This window comes from Nylanderia fulva, unplaced genomic scaffold, assembly GCF_048542155.1.
Source record: "Nylanderia fulva isolate GAGA-0341 unplaced genomic scaffold, ASM4854215v1 Scaffold9, whole genome shotgun sequence".
NCBI lineage: Eukaryota > Metazoa > Arthropoda > Insecta > Hymenoptera > Formicidae > Nylanderia > Nylanderia fulva.
In genome coordinates, this window is record NW_028191026.1 from 646,860 (window position 1) to 667,557 (window position 20,698).

At 36.1% G+C, this 20,698-nt stretch overlaps 2 protein-coding genes across 14 annotated transcripts in view; one reads left to right on the top strand and one right to left on the bottom strand.

Annotated features, from left to right (window-relative positions):
* Positions 1-10,389, bottom strand: part of pyd (zonula occludens-like protein polychaetoid) — a 29,439-nt gene extending 19,050 nt beyond the window's left edge. For 4 of the 13 annotated variants that reach the window (XR_014926410.1, XR_014926414.1, XR_014926415.1 and 1 more), the window contains exon 1: positions 9,907-10,389. Coding sequence is in view for 2 of the 13 variants with exons in the window: in XM_085489783.1 (XP_085345909.1) it covers positions 9,907-10,140 (234 nt within the window). In the remaining 11 variants the exon portion in view is untranslated. Of the gene's footprint in view, positions 1-524; positions 1,215-2,670; positions 4,528-9,906 lie in introns of those variants that run through there. The other 9 variants (XR_014926416.1, XM_085489784.1, XR_014926418.1 and 6 more) reach the window with 8 other exon arrangements.
* A 3,685-nt stretch (positions 10,390-14,074) lies between these two features.
* On the top strand, positions 14,075-19,320 carry LOC114946660 (facilitated trehalose transporter Tret1-like). The gene is made up of 3 exons (XM_029323288.2): positions 14,075-14,352; positions 16,235-17,111; positions 17,809-19,320. Exons 1-3 carry the CDS (start codon positions 14,172-14,174, stop codon positions 18,278-18,280), a joined length of 1,530 nt encoding a protein of 509 aa, XP_029179121.1. The 5' UTR covers positions 14,075-14,171; the 3' UTR covers positions 18,281-19,320.
* The last annotated feature ends 1,378 nt before the right edge of the window (positions 19,321-20,698 follow it).

The following is a 20,698-nucleotide window of genomic DNA, read 5'->3' on the forward strand; positions in this document are numbered from 1 at the left end:
AGCAATTCGTCACGATGAATTTAGCCGGATGGAATCTCACTTCGAGAGCACGTGTGTTGTGTGTTACGAGATCCCCCTTCGATGTGAGAAAGCGCTGATCGACAGATAATCCAATACCCCCGTATCAAATGGCGGAGTTATCGCCCTAGCGTAGCGAAACCATTTCTGATCCCGTGATTCGATCAGGTATTACATCCTGTCTTGAATAGATGAGTAGGAATAACAGCAACAGCTACATCTCAACAAACATTCTCCCCCTATCCTCTTACTTCTCTGTGTCAGGTAGTATTATCGCAACGCGATAATAGAAAACAAACGTAATATGTGCAATGATAAACTATTGATATTTTTTATGATTAACCCCTCGGATACCTCAACATACGCTTACAAAGAGGTGAAAAATTATAACAGGATTAATTTAGATTGATAAAAATCGAACGAAATCCCGCATTTAAAGCTTTACTTAAGCGATGTACTATATATATTCGATTTGGAATATTCGTATCAGTCCCGAGGATCTCTACCTGGCCGTCGAACCCGCCGGTGGAATTGTGAACGGTGCCGTGGGTCGACGAGATGGAGTTCGGCGGGGATCCGGAGTTTCCCACGTGACAGCTGCCTCCTCCGCCACTTCCTCCTCCTCCTCCACCTCCTCCGTTGCTACTTCCGCCGCCGATCCCGCCGACGACATTGTTATCGCTCCTGTCCATCCTGCGAAGACCGTAGAGAGGGTGACGTATCTTCCCTTATCCTCTCGCGCGCGTCCAAGAGAGGACGGGGTCTCTCTCTCTCACGGGCCGCTCCCTCGCCGCACACTTCCGCCGATTCGCGATCTGAGATTCCGCATCCCTTCCTCCGACCCAGAGCACTCGCCTTCTCGGGTGAATCAGGCAGGATCGACGTGTGTCGCAAACGCATTCATGCGAACCTGTATGCGTATTGGAGATCGCGCAATCGATTGGATCTCTTGCGTAAATGACGATTGCTCTCCTCGAAGAGAGACCGTTGACCGATGGTTTACACGTGACGGAAGGTGTCGTCCTCCTTTCCTCAAGTCTGGTCTTCGTGGTTAACCGAGAAAATGCACGAGTGCGTTATCTATTGTTCGAAAGGCGTGTTGCTTTTTCTCCTTTTCCGAAAGATGTTTAAGTACTGCGGCTTTTTAATGCTCTTCGTGTAGAAAGTATGATCTTGAAGAACCGCTGCTCCGGAATCTGTGGAGATCGATTTGTATGTCGCCTTTCTCTTGTTGTTGCTCGATATCCTGCATAATAACTGTATGATAATCAACTATCAAGACGAACGTTTTCCGCTTCTTTTAAAAGTTTGCCTCTGAGATTTTAGAATATACTTCGAGCTTTCCTCTCTTTCTCTTTTTCTTATTGGTAGCGAATTCATAAAATACTAAGAAAAAGAACCCTGGAGGAATAACACAATTCGTGAAATTCACAGAACAAACCAGCGGGAAGTTTCTTATTGTGTGTGAACTGAATAATCTTGCAATCTTAAACCATTTCCTTTTTGAAAAAAAAAATTAATACTCTTAAAGCATTGCACGTGAGAACTTCTAACATAAAACGTTAATTTCAAAAGAAATAATTTTACAATTATAAATATACGTTAATAATATTTCACAATTTCTTTCGAAACACCACGTGTGCATTCTTTTTCAGACGACAAAAATTGCACAATTCCACACGAACCCAAACACTCGATTCAATTTACAAATAACGAGTTTAATTACAATTAATAAACAGTGCTTGAAAATAATGAGAAGGTTTTTATTCGCGCCTTTTTCTATGATTTATACCGAATACTTCTCGCACAAGGTATATCTCTATCTTCTTCTTAGGACAGATCTGCAAGATTTTCCTCAAGAAATATCGAACCGTTTCTCTCATCACGTCGCGAATTTCCTTCCTTAATTCATTCCGTTCTCTTCGGCGACTCGCTCCCGTTTGCCTTGCTCGGTCACGCAGTCGTGGCTTCTCGATATACACTCTTCGTCGTCGTCTTCGTCGTCGGCGCTTTTTTTCCCTTCGCGTCCGACGCGATGTAGCGTGAAGAGCTCAATTTCGAGATCACCGCGAATCTTTGCCGCTTACACTCGATCTCGAGAATCCAGGGTCTCTCTCGACAATCTGGAGAAGCTTAAACCCTCGACGAAAGATCTACAAGAAACAAGAAGAGAAGCTAAAAGATCGCAAACCTTCACGAAAACGATAGCAAATGTTGACAATGATAGATATTTTTTATAGTTCCTTTGCGTTGACTACTAATTTTTCTCCTCTCTGGTTTTGATTCTGATGATGCAAGTTTACCTTTTCGCACTTTTGATCTCGCTTTTTCTGGCTTCTCGAGATTCAAGGGACGCTTCTCTACCTTTATTTCAGATTCTTGTGCTCGAGCGAGAGAAAAATCCCATCGAATTTATATCGAATCCACGAAGCATCAGCTGTTGAATCGTGTATGACTCCAGAATTTTTTCTCTCTTCGTGATATCGATGAAACTTTTACAGATCTTCTTGAGAAAAAAAAAAAGAGGAAAGATCTCGATGTCTCAGAGGCAAAACTGAAATGATGATGAAGTAAATATCTTGATAGTTGATTATCACAGCATTATACGAGAAAGAGGCTCTCGTCTAGAAATTCCGAGACGGCTTTAAGCACCATATAATTATCACGACGATGGCAGTTTCCCGCGAAACTCCCGGTCGTCTCTCCTTCTTCGTCCTCTTCTCTTCCTCGCTTCTCTCTCCCCCTTCCACCCCCCGGTTCGTCACGTACAAAAATATACCGCGCCCCACGACGACGACCGGAAGCGCATTTCCAAAAACTCGCTGAAGGCCGTCGACACGCACAAACAGGTTCCCGGCTACCTGCGTCTACGATCGCCCCAAACGAAACTATCACAGAACCGGATCGCGGATTTAAATCACCGAGACGACCTCGCTCGTCTTTATCAAGGAACTCGGGTCGATCTAATCCACCACTGTAAGAAAAAAAAATTAAATAAAACTCTTCAGCTTCGAAAGCTCACGATTCACAAAATTCCTTCATTCAAGTTGCGATCTAATTTTTCTTAGAGAAACGACAGGTCTCGAAAAGACTCGTCTTTATCAAGGAACTCGAGTCGTTCTAATCCATCACTGAAAAAAAAAAAATAAATAAATAAAACACTCTTCAGCTTCGAAAGCTCACAAAATTCCTTCATTCAAGATCTAATTTTCCTAAACGACAGCTCTCGAAGAGACACGTAGAGCAACTCCGGAGAACCAGTCGATGAAAGTATAGGAATTCCAAACCTCTGGTAACACTAGAAGAGAGGCTCGACGCCTTTCTTCGGTGGACCGTACAAGAGTTATTCCCACGTGAACGAAGAAGAACGAAACGTCACTCGCGACTACGGGAATTCGGTGGCGTCTCGGTTGACGTTTGGTCCCCTGTGTTTAGGCTCGGCACTGCTCAAGGAAGGATCGGCACGCACGCCACGTTCACGGGCGTGGATGCACGTCGTGGTCGTGGATGCGCGCGTGCATCTCGAGTGATCCGCGTCGACTCCCGCCGCATATCTCTCTCTCTCTTTCTCGTGCCGCACGCGCGTGCACACGGCCTTCGCGTGTGCTCACGCCAATCCTCCGCTGGAGAAACGGGTTGTCGCCGTGGGACAGAGACGGGAGACCGTTCCTCTTCCTCGAGGAGGAGCGCGGGATCGGTATTTCGGAGACGGTAGACCCGAAAAAAATCCGGACGGAGAGGAATGTCGTCCCTTTTGAGTCCTGGCGACGTTCTCGGCTTTCTCGATCGTCAGGTCGACTGGTCGTAGGTGTAGAATCGGTCGTGGACTGTGCAGGGACGCAAAAGGACGGTGCTGGAAGGAGGGTCGGCGATGTTTAACGCATACATACAAGAAAAGAGGCGGGAAGGAGAGGGAAGGGTCTCGAAGAAAGAGCGAGAGAAGAGAAGAGAAGAGCGAGAAGGAGGGCTTAGTATCGGGCTCTCGACACCGGTTTTGTGCCTGGTCGGTTCGCTTAGTTGGCAAGACTACAAGCAGAGGTCGTTCGTCGTTCTCGATGAATGTCTTGCGTATGTATACACACGTGGTTTTACATGTGTGATGTAGACCTGGGGACCTGGTACGCACGGGGCCACAGGCTCTACGAGAGAGAGACCATTAACTGGAATATGACACACCTTACACCAGCTGGAATTCTGCTTGTCGCGCGCTGTGGCCCCTAGGTGTATCCGCTTTCCGTTTCTTTCTATTCTTTGTCCTCGCGGCCTGGGAGTCGCACCGGGATGATATACACGTGTGTGGATGCACAAAATCTCATCGCGATGAGATTCTCTTCTTCCTTGCCCTTTCCTTTTCTCAGCACTTTCAATTAAAATGGATACGTATTTCAGCTGCAGAGAGAAAGAGAGAGAGAGAGGAGAGAAAGAAAAAGCGACAAAAAGTGAAGAGGAGATGAAGAAGTCGAAGAGAACGATGCTGGACCAAAGGATTAAATGTATAAAAATGTTCGAAAATTATCCTAGAACAGAGAGAAAGTAAATTGCCAATTAAATTTTTGTTATGATACAAATATGGACAAATTAATTATCAATAGTATATGAAATAGTAATCTCTTTTTGAACAATATGATTGCTATCTCTTGTATATCATGACTTAAAAAGCCTATCTTAATATTAGTAAGTCTTTCATTTTAAAAAATCTATTAATATTAAACAGCGATTTATATAGAATTTTCATCATTTTAAACTTTCTATACTTTATTGCAATCTTTTTTTTCTTTCTCCATCAATGCATAAATACGCTGCATTAAATATAGAAAGTTTAAAGAGATGCAACTGAAAAGAGCAAACCTTATGGTCTCATAAACGGAATGAAAGTTGACCTTGAACGATCAGAGAAATGTATGCTCTGAAAGAAATGTTCTAAGATAAAGCTGATTCCATAGCTCGATCGTTGTACGATCGATACTGAGCACGGAGATTAACAAATAACTCAACAATGACATTGTTTTATCAGATAAAACTCATCTTTTCTCTCATCTTCTACTTAAGAAATATAAATTAGCTTGAAATCTGATAAAACCATCAGAATCTAAAAATACTGGAATCTAATGACTTACGTCGAGATGTAATTTACATCATAATGAATTGCTGACTTCTCATCAGCGTGTATAATTTCTCGATACAAATTTTACTTTAATTAAACATCATGATACAAAGTCACGTCAGCTACTCGCTCTCGTTCCTTGTAGAATTAAACGAATGATTTTGCGATATTTCTAGGAGGAAAGTTGTTCTCTAATGCAGCTGTCGTATTTTCATTTAGCGCGATAGGAAAGCTAGGCATACTCGATGATTCATAAGTTTCATAAAACCGTTCTCTCTCTCTCTTTCTCTCTCGTCAGTCTTGCCAGACTGACGAGAGATCGCTGAAACAAATCGTGCACTGAAAAAAAATTATTAAATTAATCAATATTTATTTCCATTAAACAATGTTTAATTTAAAAGAATAATCCAATCAATATTATAGGTTTCAGATAGATGATAGAGGAAATAATTGAAATTAATATTTCTTCGAATTTAATAATTTTTTTGTTCAGTGCAAGAATAAATAATTCCCGGCTTCGGCCGATCGTAGCAGATTACGCACGCATTTTATACTAATGAGAAAAATTCCGCTCGCACTTCCCACAGCTCGCTCGCCTCATTACGTATGAATCTGCTTAAGCCATCGCGTTGTTGAATCTGCGTTGACGCGCGGATAACGGATTTGAAAGGGAAAATCCGAGAGAGACTCTAGCCAGCTACACCAGGCTACCGTACTACTTTTCAAGCGTGTCGAGGAGGCTATCGCGCTGCACGAAACGCAGGAATGCAAATGACGTCGTCTACGCAAGAGTTTCGCGGATGGGACGCGCACGTTTCAGGAGAGAATCTCGGTCTTAATGCCACTCTTAAATTTAAATGCCTTCTCGCCTGGTCGAGAAAGTAAAAGAGCGCGAAAAAACAAATAACATCTTATGTGTGCATAATAAAATAAATTTGACGAAGAAACTTTCCTCTTCGAAATCATCATAAATGTGTATTATTTGTATATGCAAAATCGTGTACAATTTATATTAAAATAAATGACATTTTGTTGAAATTTGATATGTAACAACGATGTAAAGAAATTATGTAAATAAAACCTGGGAATTAAATATGGGAAAACGCGTTATATAAAATTTGACAAAGAAGCTTACTTCTTCAAAATCATCATAAATGTTCCACATTAGATGAATCGTTATATGCAAAACTGCGTAGGAAAATAATTAAAATTTTATTCAAATTTGATATGCAGTAGTGGGCTGAAGAAATTACGCGGACAAAGATTGAATTTCGAGATTAAATATTAGGAAAACGAGTTATAAAATTTTGACAAGTTTCTTTCTTCAAAATCATCAGAAATGTCCCACATTAAATGGATCGTTAAAACCGCGTAGGAAAATAAGTGAAATTTTATTAAAATTTGATATGCAATAGTGAGATGTAGAAATAACATAGATAAAGATTGGGGAAAACGCGTTATAAAATTTTGACAAGTTTTCTTCTTCAAAATCATAAATGTTCCACATTAGATGAATCGTTGTAAGCAAAACTGCGTAGGAAAATACTTGAAATTTTATTCAAATTTGATATGCAGTAGTGGGTTGAAGAAATTACGCGGACAAAGGTTGAATTTCGAGATTAAATGTTGGGGAAAGCGCGTTATAAGCAGCAACCTTGCAGTCGCGTCGAGCACGAGGGAAACGTTTAGGAATGTAAAACGCTCGTGGATATGTATATATACACAACACACCAGCGCATGATTCAAGCATCCAGAAAAAAATCTGCCTCGTCGTATCGCAGATGGAAAACCGGATTTCAGAGAATATCGCGTTATCGGTTTTAGGATAATCGCTCGCGTAAAACATCAATGGTGAACAGTAACGCGGTAGACTATATGCATTCAATTGACGTCGAAAGATTCGTGATAATTTTATCGATAACTTTTCGTCAACGACTTCATTTATCCTTTTATTTTTTTTTCATTTATCTTGAAACGCCGCGCTGTACATAAAAGACGAGAGAAGCATCGATGTATCGAGTCGTATAATGATAAATAACACTCAACGAAAATTGATGACGATCGAACACATTAATCTCTCGCAGCATTCCGCAGGACGAGAGTACATAAAATGTGAGAAGACGATGTAACAACGACGACGACGAGAGACACGGTCGATTTGCCGAGCAGCAACGTCATTCGTGCGCAAAAAAATCTTTCGTCAACCGCGACGCACAAAAAACTTATTGGCAACTTCGGGCTAAGGCCGATCCTAAGGACATTTCCTGTGGAATGTGCGCTTATAACCCAGGTAGTAGATCTAGGTACCTGTCGCCGCAGGCAGGTAGCTGCATCAACTATACTAACCGGACGAAAGATAAGGCGACACGAGGGCGTGGTGCGTATTTGATCATCATTCGCTTCATCGAGCGTTTTCATTTTTTACCGACAAATATATTTATTTTTTCTCCTTTTTGTATTTATTTTATGTATTTTATTTTTTTATTACATTTTATTTATTTTTCCATTCGCTGGAAAGATATCTTGAAAGCTTATTTTGCAAGAATGCATGAACGGATTATTAATCCGTCATTAGAAATGTTTCATTAAAAATTGTATATTTTTTTATAAATATATAAGTACGAATTTCGTAAATGATAAAGTTTATATATTTTTCTAAAAAGCAATAAAGCATTAATATATCTTTATGCTGTCGATTTAACGTTAGTTTTCCTCGACGAATTTATATATTATTTTATCAAAGACCGGAAACTCTAGAATTCTTTTATATTGTGTGAAGTTGACCTGCCGCATTTTCACTTGTCCATTCCGTTTACCTGCACTTAATGCGATTGCCGTTACAGCACTAATACGGCCGCATAGGTCATTATGTAGGCAGGTAGCTGGAAACGGACACGTTAATAGTAGAGACATTATATAGTGTCCCTTTCAATATTTTGCTCAATGCACTTTCTACACGGCCATCATTCTATCATTCTTCAGACTTATTCTTGAAAGAGCGCGCAGAGATGAAAGGAGAACAGGGTTCCCTCGTAGATATAAAGGTAAATATGTATAAACGATAATACTTCATTTGTCGTACGATAAAGTAGATACCGAAAAGAGTCGCTCAACTCGAGAATCGAACGGAAGATTGATGATCTGGTTTCTATCGATCATGAAATTCTTACACAAAAATTCTTATATACGCGTTTTCTAAAAATCGCGATTTTTTTTTAGCCGGTATACATTCCTCTACAAAATTGAAAGAGAATTTTTTGAAAAAGCCTGTGTGTCGAAAGTGATAACAAACGCATTAACGCTTGGCTGCGACGTCGTTGGAAAGTCAGATGTGCATATTATACATATACACCTGTCGAAACCGGATTAGAAACGTTTCTCCCTTCTATCTTCTCTAATTGTTTTTTTACGTAGGAATAAAAATTATTAAATATTATAGCTCAGCGACGTTAGAATGCTTTTCCGTTTAGATCTATACTTGATTCATTCTCGCCTTTAGCGATAGAAATGCAACTATCATTTCCTTTAACTTTGTGAATTTGTTACTTTTATTTTCTAAACTTCAGTTATCATGAAAAATTATTATTCATATGGTGATATGATTTAAATAGACCTAATCTAAATTTAAATTTACTACATTTACACTACGGAAAAAAGTTGATTTTTACACAGAATTTTCTCTTCGAATTTACCCTCAAATGGAAGAATTTTATCAGAGTTTCTCTGATTAATATTTATCACAATAAAACAATTAATATCTACTATAATAAGATATAAAAAAATGTTTAATTAATTTTACTATGTACACCATATTAATATTTTTTGTTGCGGTAAATATTGATCGGGAAAAGTCTAATAAAATTCTGTAAATTACAATAAATTCTAAGAGAAAATTCTCTCCGTGTACAAGTATAATATTTTTTAAATATTTATATCAGATTGTGTGAATGAGTGAATCGTAGAACGAGATATTTTTCTATACTTTCGCGGTGTATTTTGAATCGCTCTATAGAAAAAGGGCGCACGATAATTGTCGTACAATCAAACACGCAAAGTGCGCGTCTAACGCTATCCGTATATCCGATTATGCGGTCACTTCCCGTGAAATTATAGCCGGGGATCCGTTCTCCAACTCGCGTAAACATGACGCAAAAAAATCGCACAGCTCCTATTCTCGCCGCGTTGAACTTTGACTCTCGCGTTTCATTTTCGCGACGATAATATCCTCATCCTATTAAAAAAAAAAAAAAAAAATTACAGACTGCATACAACATTCTAGAAGACGTCGAAACGTATTTAAATAAAAATAATGAAATAAATAAAAGTAAAAAAAGCATTTAATATCGAAGATGCGATTAATAAATTCGCCGTAAATGATTTGACGTCCATTAGTGGATCCAATTGACCTGCCATTCTTAATAATAGCGCATACACCGCAAATAGATTGGAGCAAAATAGACAGTCATCCTTCAACGAAGTCACTCAACGCACACGCATGTTATGACACATATGCGTGGGTGCGGCAAAACGTACGCAAAATATGCACTGCGCCGTACGGTTTACCGCAAAAGGCGTAATGGATTTATTGTACGAGAAAACTTTACGACCAGCAATACGTTTCAGCACCTGTCCCCGACACGAGAATCACCTTGGAAGGTCTGACGTAATCGCAAAAGTGAAGAGAGTGCGTCGTTCGCTCGCGATATAAATATCGTCCTTTCGTAAATAACGTCAGCGTAATGTAAACTCGCTGACTCGACTAATTAATTTGCCTTTCTCCTTACCTTGTGTTTACGTCGATGTCGTCTCGAGCTGCTGCTGGCGACGCCGGTACCAAAGAGGAAGTCGTCTTTCGGTAAATGCGCGTCGTGCGAGATCCTCTTCCTCGACGAAGAGGAGCTCTTCCGAGATCTCTTGTTCACGGAGTGCTTCTTCTTCTTCTTCCTCCTAAAGATCTTGCGAAAGATCTTCATGCTCGGTCCAGAGACACCACAGAGATGATCCGCGCCAAATGTCATTCAATGTCACGCCGATAAAAAACGTCGATTCATCACTCTCTCTCTATCTCTCTCTCAGTCTCTGTTGACAGAATAATTAAAATCCATGTATTTTAATTGAAACGTAAATGAGAAAAAAAAAAAATATTTAAGGCGCGACAAGCGGCAAGGCACACGTTACTCGTAGTTTCCTCGAGGCTAACTAACGATAGGTGTCGGGAGAGACGAGTTATTCAATGCACTCGGATGCCGGCTAACAAACCGACTATAGACGCACCGCCGCGTTTACGCGAAAGCCCATGAAGAGTTACTCATCGCGATGCGCCATGTGCGATGGGGGCGGCTCGTAGCTCTTATCGTGCACGCAACTAGATACACGCACCAGATGCACGCACCCAGAGATCGGAAATAGTGTCTCTGTGATTTGCCCGAAGCGGCCCACGCGTTTGTTCGATTAATCGATCGCGCGAAGCCCCACCGAAATAGTGTCTCTGCCTCGCCTCTATATCTTGTTGAAGAGAAAAAAATCCTTTGCATAGTATAAATTCGAAATTATAATACTGATACAGTATTATAATAGAGAGAATTTTCTCTTAGAATTTACCATGAAAATATCATGGCATTGGAAGAATTTTACCACAGATAAGAAATATTAATAAACATTAAAATTACGTATGGCAGTAAATAAAAATAAATTATTTATATATAAGATACAAATTAATTTGTCAAGATAATGTACACAGAGAGATTTTCTCTTATAATTTACCCTGGTATTATTGAACGAAGGAAATTCTTATACTATTACGATAAATGCTAAAATTGCTGAAATTTTGGTTTGCTTAATGTAAAATGTACTGTGACTTGGAAAACAATTTTCCCTCTTTCTCATAGTAAATTCTTTTTTAAAAATAATAAAATAATTTTGTGGCTATTTTTTTCGTACGTAAATATTTCAGTGCCACTGCCATATTTTTTCGAATGCCTTTTAGGAGAAACAAAAGATTGTGTTTGTCTTGATTCTTGATTCAATGAGGTCATCACACTTCTCATTGCATTGATATCGGTTACACCGGATGCACCGTTAAAGGACGCGCGAATTAAAGTTCGCATACCTATACATGAAGAATGGAGAGACAAAGCACTTCCTCCGGAAGAACTAAAATTACCAAAGAGTCCAATACAGTTTTGATTTGAATTTTTTTCCAATTAAAAATGCCTGATTATACATATATACTTGCACTTCTTCAAATTTATTTTTATACCATCGTGTCATAGTTGGTAAATAAATCAAGCTGTAGCTATAAATCAATCTAAGGAATTAAATTGATAATACAATCAAAATTATACCATATCTCGAAAATGTTTTCGATTTAAATACGATAAATGCATTATCATTGAGAGATATAAAGTGTAAAAGTCATATTGATACAATCAAAATATTGTAATCTAACAAGACTCCAATCACAATACTATATCATTTTAATCATTCTATACGTAACCTATTGTACATCTGTTGATAATATTAATCCTACATATATCTTTTTATAATCTGCTAATTATTTTATACACACACTTGTATGTATATCTACATAGTTTCCAATTATAATACTATTAATTAAATACATTTCTGTAAGACACATTTATAGACAAATCTAAATGTAATTTATGTCTTAAGTATATTATAATATATACAGATTTATTTTTAAAATGTTATTAAATATCAAATTAATTTTAAATTATTTCTTTATAGATTTCAGATTATTATAAACTGTATGTGTGTGTAATATTAAGCTGCAATAAAACATGTCATCGCACACATGTTGCATATATAATGCGTATAATTTATTTTCCCCTAAACCTATTCAGTAATCTTTGTGTTTTTGTATTAGTAATATCGTCGTAAATACTATTTTGATGATTTTAGAAACGAATCATCATTTCAAGCAGCGAGATATAAAGATAGATAAAACAAATAAGATATGTGTTTGCACAGTCTTCATATTTTACATATGAGTAGGTGGGAAATACGCTAAAGATAATACGCATTTTTTGCATTTTTAGAAGAGATATTCTAGTGACGAAAAATTATGTGAAGTTATAATTTGTACAGCTCTTGCTAATTTTTTTTTTTAAGAAAATACCAATCTCTATAAATATTTATCATTATATATTTATGTTTTATAAATGTTCAAATTCTAATTTGACATGAAAATGACGATATAATTAAAGTTTCCAATAAAAATTCTTATAAAGTAGATTCATTGCAAATTATATCTTGATTAAATTTTTATTTATTGAAAAATCTAAGTAAACTCTTTTAACATATTGCAGTTCGAAAATTATTAATATATGGTTCGAAAAAAATATATTCCACGTTACGTTCATTTCCTAACATTATTGGGATATACCCCATAAAGAATAATTAAACAATTTCTATTTCATACAAAATGTAAATGCACATTATTACACGCTTATTTACACACGCCCGTTCCTTGCATCGATGGCGACTAATATGGACCGTCTGTAATATAATGAGATAGAGTGACGTGATATCTCTCCTATTGCCGACAACAAAACGCCCATCAGAAGTATTATACATATTGAAACATTTGTTATTACGTAGATTGACGTATGATCAATCGATTGGTTCTTATTACATATGTATATAATTCGACTCGTATATAAATCCCTTTTCACATTGAGCACATTTTATCTTGCGTAATGGCAAGTATATAAAAAAAATATTCACAGAATATATATATGTATAATCTCTATAAAAGATAATTACAGTGGATCACACAAATAAAAAGCTATTTTAATGAAATTCGATAAAATGACAGTATTTGATTGTACAATTATGTGGTAAATTAAATTAATTATTTAAAAATTTTGTATCCCAGTTTAATGCAATCATAAATAATTATGATTGTAAGCATGATAGAATACTAACTTTTGTGAGAAAAAAAGCAGTTTTATCTTAATTTGTTATAACGAAAATAATTGTCATCGATTGGATTCCACGAGCGACCATGCTATTAAATATTACAACAGTTCAAATAAATAAAAAAATTATTTGGAAAAAGATTTGAATAGTGATTCTTCACTCTCGTGTTTTGCATTTATACTTTCGAAATCTGATGGGAATAAAAATATGAACAGATTCTTATTTTTGTCGAACAAATTTTGAACTTATAATAATACCAATCGATAAAAAACATACTCATAAATAATTTATAAATATATGTATCCAAAATCTTTTTCCTTGAATATAAAATTGTTTCCATTTATGCTCTGATTCCAATTGAGCAAGAAAATCATAAAATTCACAGAAAATTGATTAAGATAACATGCATTTGCTAAGCTAAATACATATTTAAGTGATAATCTACATTTAAGTGTTAAATATATACGGAGAATAATGCAAAGTTCGGCATCACACATTCAATTAAAAATTTATCGTCAGCAATATTTTTATCTCTCCAGTTTTTATTATCAAAATTTTTAATTATGTTAACATTAAGCAGAATATTTTTGCAAAATTCTATGGCATAAAAGTTCCCCATAAAAGTTTGTCAGTGATTTGTCCGGCGATTTCTCTCGTCCCCATAATTCTGATATTATCTTTAAAAAAAAATCTGTTTTACGCCACATAAATTTACGATAAGAATTGTGTGTAAATTAAATGAATTTCGTGACAAAATTAACATGTTAAAATTAATTATGATATAAAGCCCTCCCATCCACACTCGGAATTTTGAATTTTTCGTGAGCGATAATTTTTCGTGAACGATGATCACCTATGTAATGATATTACGTATGTGAATGTGATATCGGCGCATTTTACGATAAGCGTTTATTGAAGATAAAAATCGGTGAGATACATACACCTTCGGTGGATCGAGGGGGCCAAAGACGCGTAGAACGCTTTTTGTCTTCTCAGACAGTTTTATCTCGCGACAGTTTACCCACGCGTTTATATCGTAAGCACGAAGCTCGCTGATTTCTCGACGGTGAAGGTCTCTGTTTTGTTTTTCTTCTTCGACAAATTCGAAATGACAATTGGCACCACCACACCGGTATTACACCCTAATGATGCTACGTCAAAACCCTTTTTGGTTACCTTATCTATGGACGAAGGGAAGGAGAAGTACGTGTCAAAAGTGGCGGATACTGCTGATGATTCTTCTTCCAGCAAAGGAAAAAAACGTTTTCAATTTCTAATTAGTTTTTGCGGTAAGTATAGCATGTAAGATCTAGGAAGGAGTTACAATTTTTTTTTTATCGACGAATATTAAAATTTAAACAAGTGGGCTTTCTACAAAACTTACGCACTCATTACAAAGTGTATAAAAAATATAGGAAAAAGTAATGGAATAAATTGAAATAAATTTATTGAAATTAATGATTTTAAATCTTTAAGATTTTTTCCTATCTACCTATTTATAAAAATAAATATTTGTTATTAGTATTCCGTCTTGTTACAAAACTTACATTTTTCCTCTCATGTATTACGAACTAAAATCATGTGTGTAAGTATAAATACATATAAGGCCAACATATTGTCTCATGATATCGATGTTATCTGAAATGATCGGCTTCTTCAGACTTGCTTACAATTGAATCAACTACTTATCTGTCTGAATATGACACTTATCAGCACAGAAAAAAAGTTTTACGATCCTTGAGTAGTTACTATAGTTTCTAGAATCAATCTAAAATAAGCTTGGAAAAATTCTTTATATATCAGTAATTTTTATATTGCAATTTAGTATCTTATTCCACTTTGTACATGTAAAAGTTCGATAATTTTCCTTTAATTTATAGGACAAACAGCTTATATTTTAGAAAAAAAGATTCTTTAACAATTAAGACATATGTTGTCTGCCATAATTAAATCAACTTGACTTTACCGCTTTTATTTACGCATTTTTTATTTGGTTTTTATTTTGTATAATAATTTTGTGATTTTATTTGGTAGATCATTATTTATTTTTATTATTATTATGTTAAAGAACACTGTAATAGAGTTGAAATGTTTGCGGTTTTTTAATGTGTTTATAAGTACAAAATAAATACCCTAAGATTTTATTGCTCGAGTAATTGGCCTAAATATCATTTTATTTTTAAATATTTCTTTAATTTACACGAGCCTTCCAATTAATTATTTTAAATAACTTGATTGATAATTCATTCATTGCAGAAAGTCGACATATAAAAAAGCTTATCGTAATCAAGTTGATAAATACGGAAGTCATCGAACTTGCACACAATTATTTCAACAACAATTTTTCAAGTGCTCTATAAATTGTTGCAATAAATTATTTCAATTATTTCAATATATATATATATATATATATATATATATATATATGTCATAGAATTTCAATTGTCTTTACTTATTTGGTATCTATCGGCGCAATTAATTAAAATTGCTTTTTTTGTAAATTACTAAAATTTTCATAAATCTTGTATTTTTTCTTCATAACATGCATATTATTAAAACGTGTTATATATTGATCTTTTTACAACATATCTTTGACAATTGTGTTAATCCTACACGTGTTATGCAAAGTTTCGATAAATTTAGATAATCAAGTATCTATAAAAATTTCCCTTTGATCGACGTGTATGATATAAACGATGATAATTTCATCACTGTTTCAGTGTACATAATCCAAATCAACATCTTTATCATTTTTCAGAAAATTGTTTCAAAGAGATTAAATTGTTAAGAAGATACGACGTATGATAATAGAGTTACTCTTTTCTTCTCTCTCTCTCTCTCTCTCTCTTACAGTCTAAAAAGAATTTCATTGTCAAAGGAAAATTATATCAAATTAATATAGAAAATATTACCACATAGTCTTCAAAATTCCTTTCTAAGGCAATAAAATTATTCCATATGCTCGACACATTCTTATTTTAGCAAAAGAAATTTTGTGCAATTTAAATTATGCAACTAAAACATCAGTTTAATTATTTATTAATTCAATTATTTTAGTTAAAAGGAATATACAAATAATTTTTCGACATCAATCAGCAAAACTATTATTTAACGATGCACCTTTCTGTTTATAATATTTCCTTTCGAGATGAACACGTAATTTCTTTGCAGCTGCCCTAGTGGGTATGCAAGCCGGCATAACTCTTGGCTGGACGTCGCCGATTCTGCCGTATCTCACATCCGAAGAGTCCTTCCTCCCGAAACTGTCCGAGAGTGAGATCTCGTGGATATCATCCTTGCTAGCGTTGGGTGCGATCGCGGGTGCCGTACCAGCCGGCAAGGTCGCCGATTGGATCGGCCGGAAGTGGGCCATCATTCTGACAGTAGTGCCGTTCACCACGTGCTGGCTCACCTTGATCACAGCCACAAACGTCATCAGCGTATGCGTCGCGAGGTTCATCGGTGGAATCGGCGCCGGGGCGGCCTGCGTCCTGGTGCCCGTCTACATCGGCGAGATCGCCCAGGCGTCGATCCGGGGCGCCCTGGGCGCCTTCTTCCCTCTGCTCTTCTCCTCGGGGATATTATTCTCCTACGTGGCGGGCGCCTACTGTTCCTACGTCATCTTCAACATCGCCTGCTGCGCTATCCTGCTGCCCTTCGTCCTTAGCGCGCCCTTCATGCCGGAGTCGCCGATGTGGCTGATGCAACAAGGTCGCCAAGATCAGGCGGCCGGAGTGCTGTCGATTCTGCGAGGATCGCGTTACAACATCGTCGAGGAACTGGCAGTTCTTCAGGACGAGGTGACCAGGATAGCGAAGGCCTCGGGCGGCTTCAAGGACCTCGTCTGGACCAAGGCCGGACGTAGGGCCGCCGTTACTTGCGTGGGACTCATGTGCTTCCAGCAATTGTGCGGCGTGGACGCGATGCTCTTCTACACGGTCCACATCTTCCAGGCGGCCAACAGCACGATCGATCCCTTCCTGGCGACCATCATTATCGGCCTCACCGAGGTCGTCATGACTATATTCGTCGCTACTGTCATCGACAGGTCAGAATACCTTCAATACGATTCTTTATTCATACTAGGTTTTCAGAAACCATTTAGCGATCTTTCACATTATCTTTTTCCATTTTTTCAATATCAAATTAATTTTTATTTCATTTTTTCGATTTTTTTATCAGACTTTTCATTCGATCATTGCATTATAAAATAATATAAGACTTCTTTCGTGTTCTACTTTAAAGAAAATCTCGCATATATTTCTTAAAAGATAAAAAGCTTCTTGACAATTATTTCATTCCTTCGATTTTTTTTATCAAACTTTTCATTCGATCATTGCATTATAAAATAATATAAGACTTCTTTCGTGTTCTACTTTAAAGAAAATCTCGCATATATTTCTTAAAAGATAAAAAGCTTCTTGACAATTATTTCATTCCTTCAATTTTTTATCAAACTTTTCATTCGATCATTGCATTATAAAATGATATAGAACTCTTTCGTTCTACTTTAAAGGAAATCTCTCGCATATATTTCTTAAAAGATAAAAAGCTTCTTGACAATTATTTCATTCCTTCAATTTTTTATCAAACTTTTCATTCGATCATTGCATTATAAAATGATATAGAACTCTTTCGTTCTACTTTAAAGGAAATCTCTCGCATATATTTCTTAAAAGATAAAAAGCTTCTTGACGATTAATTTCCGCCATGTGATGCCATATGATGTCTTTCCATTCCTTCAGATTTGGTCGGAAGCCGCTCCTGCTAATATCCGGCGCGTTGATGACTGTTTGCCTGGCTATCCTGGGTTACTACTTCCGACTCAAGGACGGAGGAAGCGACGTGAGCGCCTTTGGCTGGGTGCCGCTCACCAGTCTCGCGTTCTTCAACGTTGTCTTCTCGATCGGTTACGGGTCCGTACCTTTCACGGTAATAAGCGAGATATTCCCGCCGGAAACCAAGGGCGTCGCCAGCAGCATGTCGATCGTGACACACTGGAGCCTCGTGTTCGCCGTCACCAAACTGTTCCCGACCATGGAGCACGAGATGGGTCAGGCGGCGACCTTCTGGACGTTTTCCTGCTTCACTGCCGCATCGGTCGCCTTCGCGTACTTCGTCGTCCCGGAGACGAAGGGTAAAACGTTGCAGGAGATACAGAAGAAGCTCGAGCGGAAGAAAGTGTCGAGCGTCAAGTATCCGGTCGAACCGGCTTGAAAATCTCCCGGCATGTCGCCAAAAATGTTTACGCTGTCGCGTCATGTTCTCAGCGCAAAGATTAGTATATTGTGATGATTCTGATAGAGGTCCAAAGATACTGACGAGCGATGCAGGATCTGCGCCGCTATTTATTTTTTTTTAATTTTTACGGAAACGAACAGTTTTCCACAAACGATTATTCGAAATAAATTCCTTATTTTTTTATTAGATGTAATTATTGTTAAAAGGAGGGAGAAAATTATAATATCGTAAATACATGATATGTGCATCGGTGCAATAACTTTTTAGAAGCGCATTTAAAGCATCAAGAATCGTACAAAAAAATGAAACATATAAATCTGAGATCTTTTTGCACACAGAAATTTCATTTTAATTATTTCATCAAATTTAATTCAAATTTTTGTTCAAAATTACATATCATTTATATCTAAATACAGATTTTTTACTTTCCATAATTCATTATTTGTGTGAAAGCAAACCGTGTCGAGCATGTTGAACAATTTTATTGTTTAAAGAAGCATTTTTTTAGCATTATAGAGTGATAATTATTATTTTTATATTAAATTAATAAAATTTCAATACAATATTACAAATATGTTACCGACCAGCTGATGTCTGGATTAAAGTGAATATCTTCTGTTAGATGTCACGTGCTGTACATTTATTGTACGAAAACGTCGCATTCTCGTGTTACTTTAAAAATAAAATTATATTTATTTTAACTACATTAATTTTTATATTTTTAAATAATATAGTTTGAGTAAACATTAATTAAACAAGTTATCCACATTTTTCATCGGTACTCATCAGTAGTCAATGATCGAGTAATGTAAATAATAAAAGTAATCTATTTAAATCCTTCGTAAAAATTTCAACGTTTGTTTAGCAATTTAAAAATGTCACAAAATGTGGCAAAATTATTGCTACGCATGAAATGTCAAATGTCAAATATATAAAATAAGCATTGGAGATTAAAAAATTGTGAAAGACAACAAAAAAGTGTATATTCTCTGCTCTGAAATATATGGTAAAAATTCTTTTCACTGCTTTTTTCCCTGCAATTATTTTTTTAAAAATGTAACTAAATTGAAAAAATTTACCTCAACATATTTTGATTCTGTTTACGATTAAGAACCTTTGTAATTTTCCGTGTACGAAAAAAAATGAATAAGAATTAGAAAATATAATTTAATTTTACAATTATTTTTAGATCATCGATAATTTGATTATTTTAATTACAGCAACTTGGCAACTTTGCCACTAATATAAACTAATTATGACTCATAGAAAAATATAGCATTTACAATTTTATTTCCTTGATGTTGATAAATAAATGACAACAAACGATAATGTAGCAAATTTCTTTAGAATATTCAGTACCCTTTCGTATCGAATCTCGGTAATAATGAATTAAATATCCTAATCTCTTGTGTAAATGAGCAATGCACCAGTTATACAATAATATTGCTTGTTCTCTTCAACAAAGATATCTATATTATTTCATGTGGATATATCGAGCAAAGACGAAACGTATGCAATTTATTTGTGCAGTTTATTTTTCAAAAAAGTACCCAACCACAGTTCCAAACCTTCACAAGTCTTTTGTGAAGAGAATGAATATACTTAAATTTATATTGTTCTGGACCTATCATATGTATAGAAATATATGTCATATTAAATATGATATACAATATAATAGCATATCATATTATATGTGAGAAAGGAAAAAGAATAATATGTAGAAATATATTAATTTCTAGATATTAATTTCACACTAGAAGTAAAAATTCCCATCCCAAGTTTGATCTTAAACCTGTATTTTTTGCGAGATCAATACTTGTTGCAGACAAGTAGAACATCCAGCATTTTATCACGTAGCACTTTCAACCAATAAGGCAATTCAGTCACCGACAGTGATACTGCGCTGAATTTCACAATGGGAAGATTACTGTTTGATTCGAGTTAGGGATCAAGTGATGAGGCTGTGCTATTCTCCGCTTATATACCTCGGACGTGCTTACAATACTGGTGTTCCGTCTGTGACGCACTTTTCACACAGCGTATCGCTTTGTATTCTAGCATTGGCTTTAACGCGATTACGTCACTCACTTCACGCAAATCCTCCGTATTTCTATCTCTTCCCCGTTATTACGCGATTATAAAACACAGTTAATTATCATCTTTTCGAGACATACGTATATATGCAAAAAAAATTACGCATATAAAATTTACGGATGTCTTGAATAATTTCAAGCAAATTTTTATGCATACCTCATTTTACATCTTTTCTTCATTTTTAACAGTAAATAATAATTATTGTATTAAAATTCTGAGTCTTAAATAAAATCCTGATTCTCCATGCTTCATTAAAGTAAACAGAATCTCAATTTGAAATATAGTGTTTATCCCCAAGAT

Excerpts from the sequence above, each read along its gene's own strand:
- LOC114946660 (XM_029323288.2), top strand. The coding sequence starts at position 14,172 with ATGACAATTGGCACCACCACACCGGTATTACACCCTAATGATGCTACG. Across the intron at positions 14,353-16,234 it reads ATTTCTAATTAGTTTTTGCG|CTGCCCTAGTGGGTATGCAA; the intron begins GTAAGTATAGCA and ends ATTTCTTTGCAG. Across the intron at positions 17,112-17,808 it reads GTCGCTACTGTCATCGACAG|ATTTGGTCGGAAGCCGCTCC; the intron begins GTCAGAATACCT and ends CCATTCCTTCAG.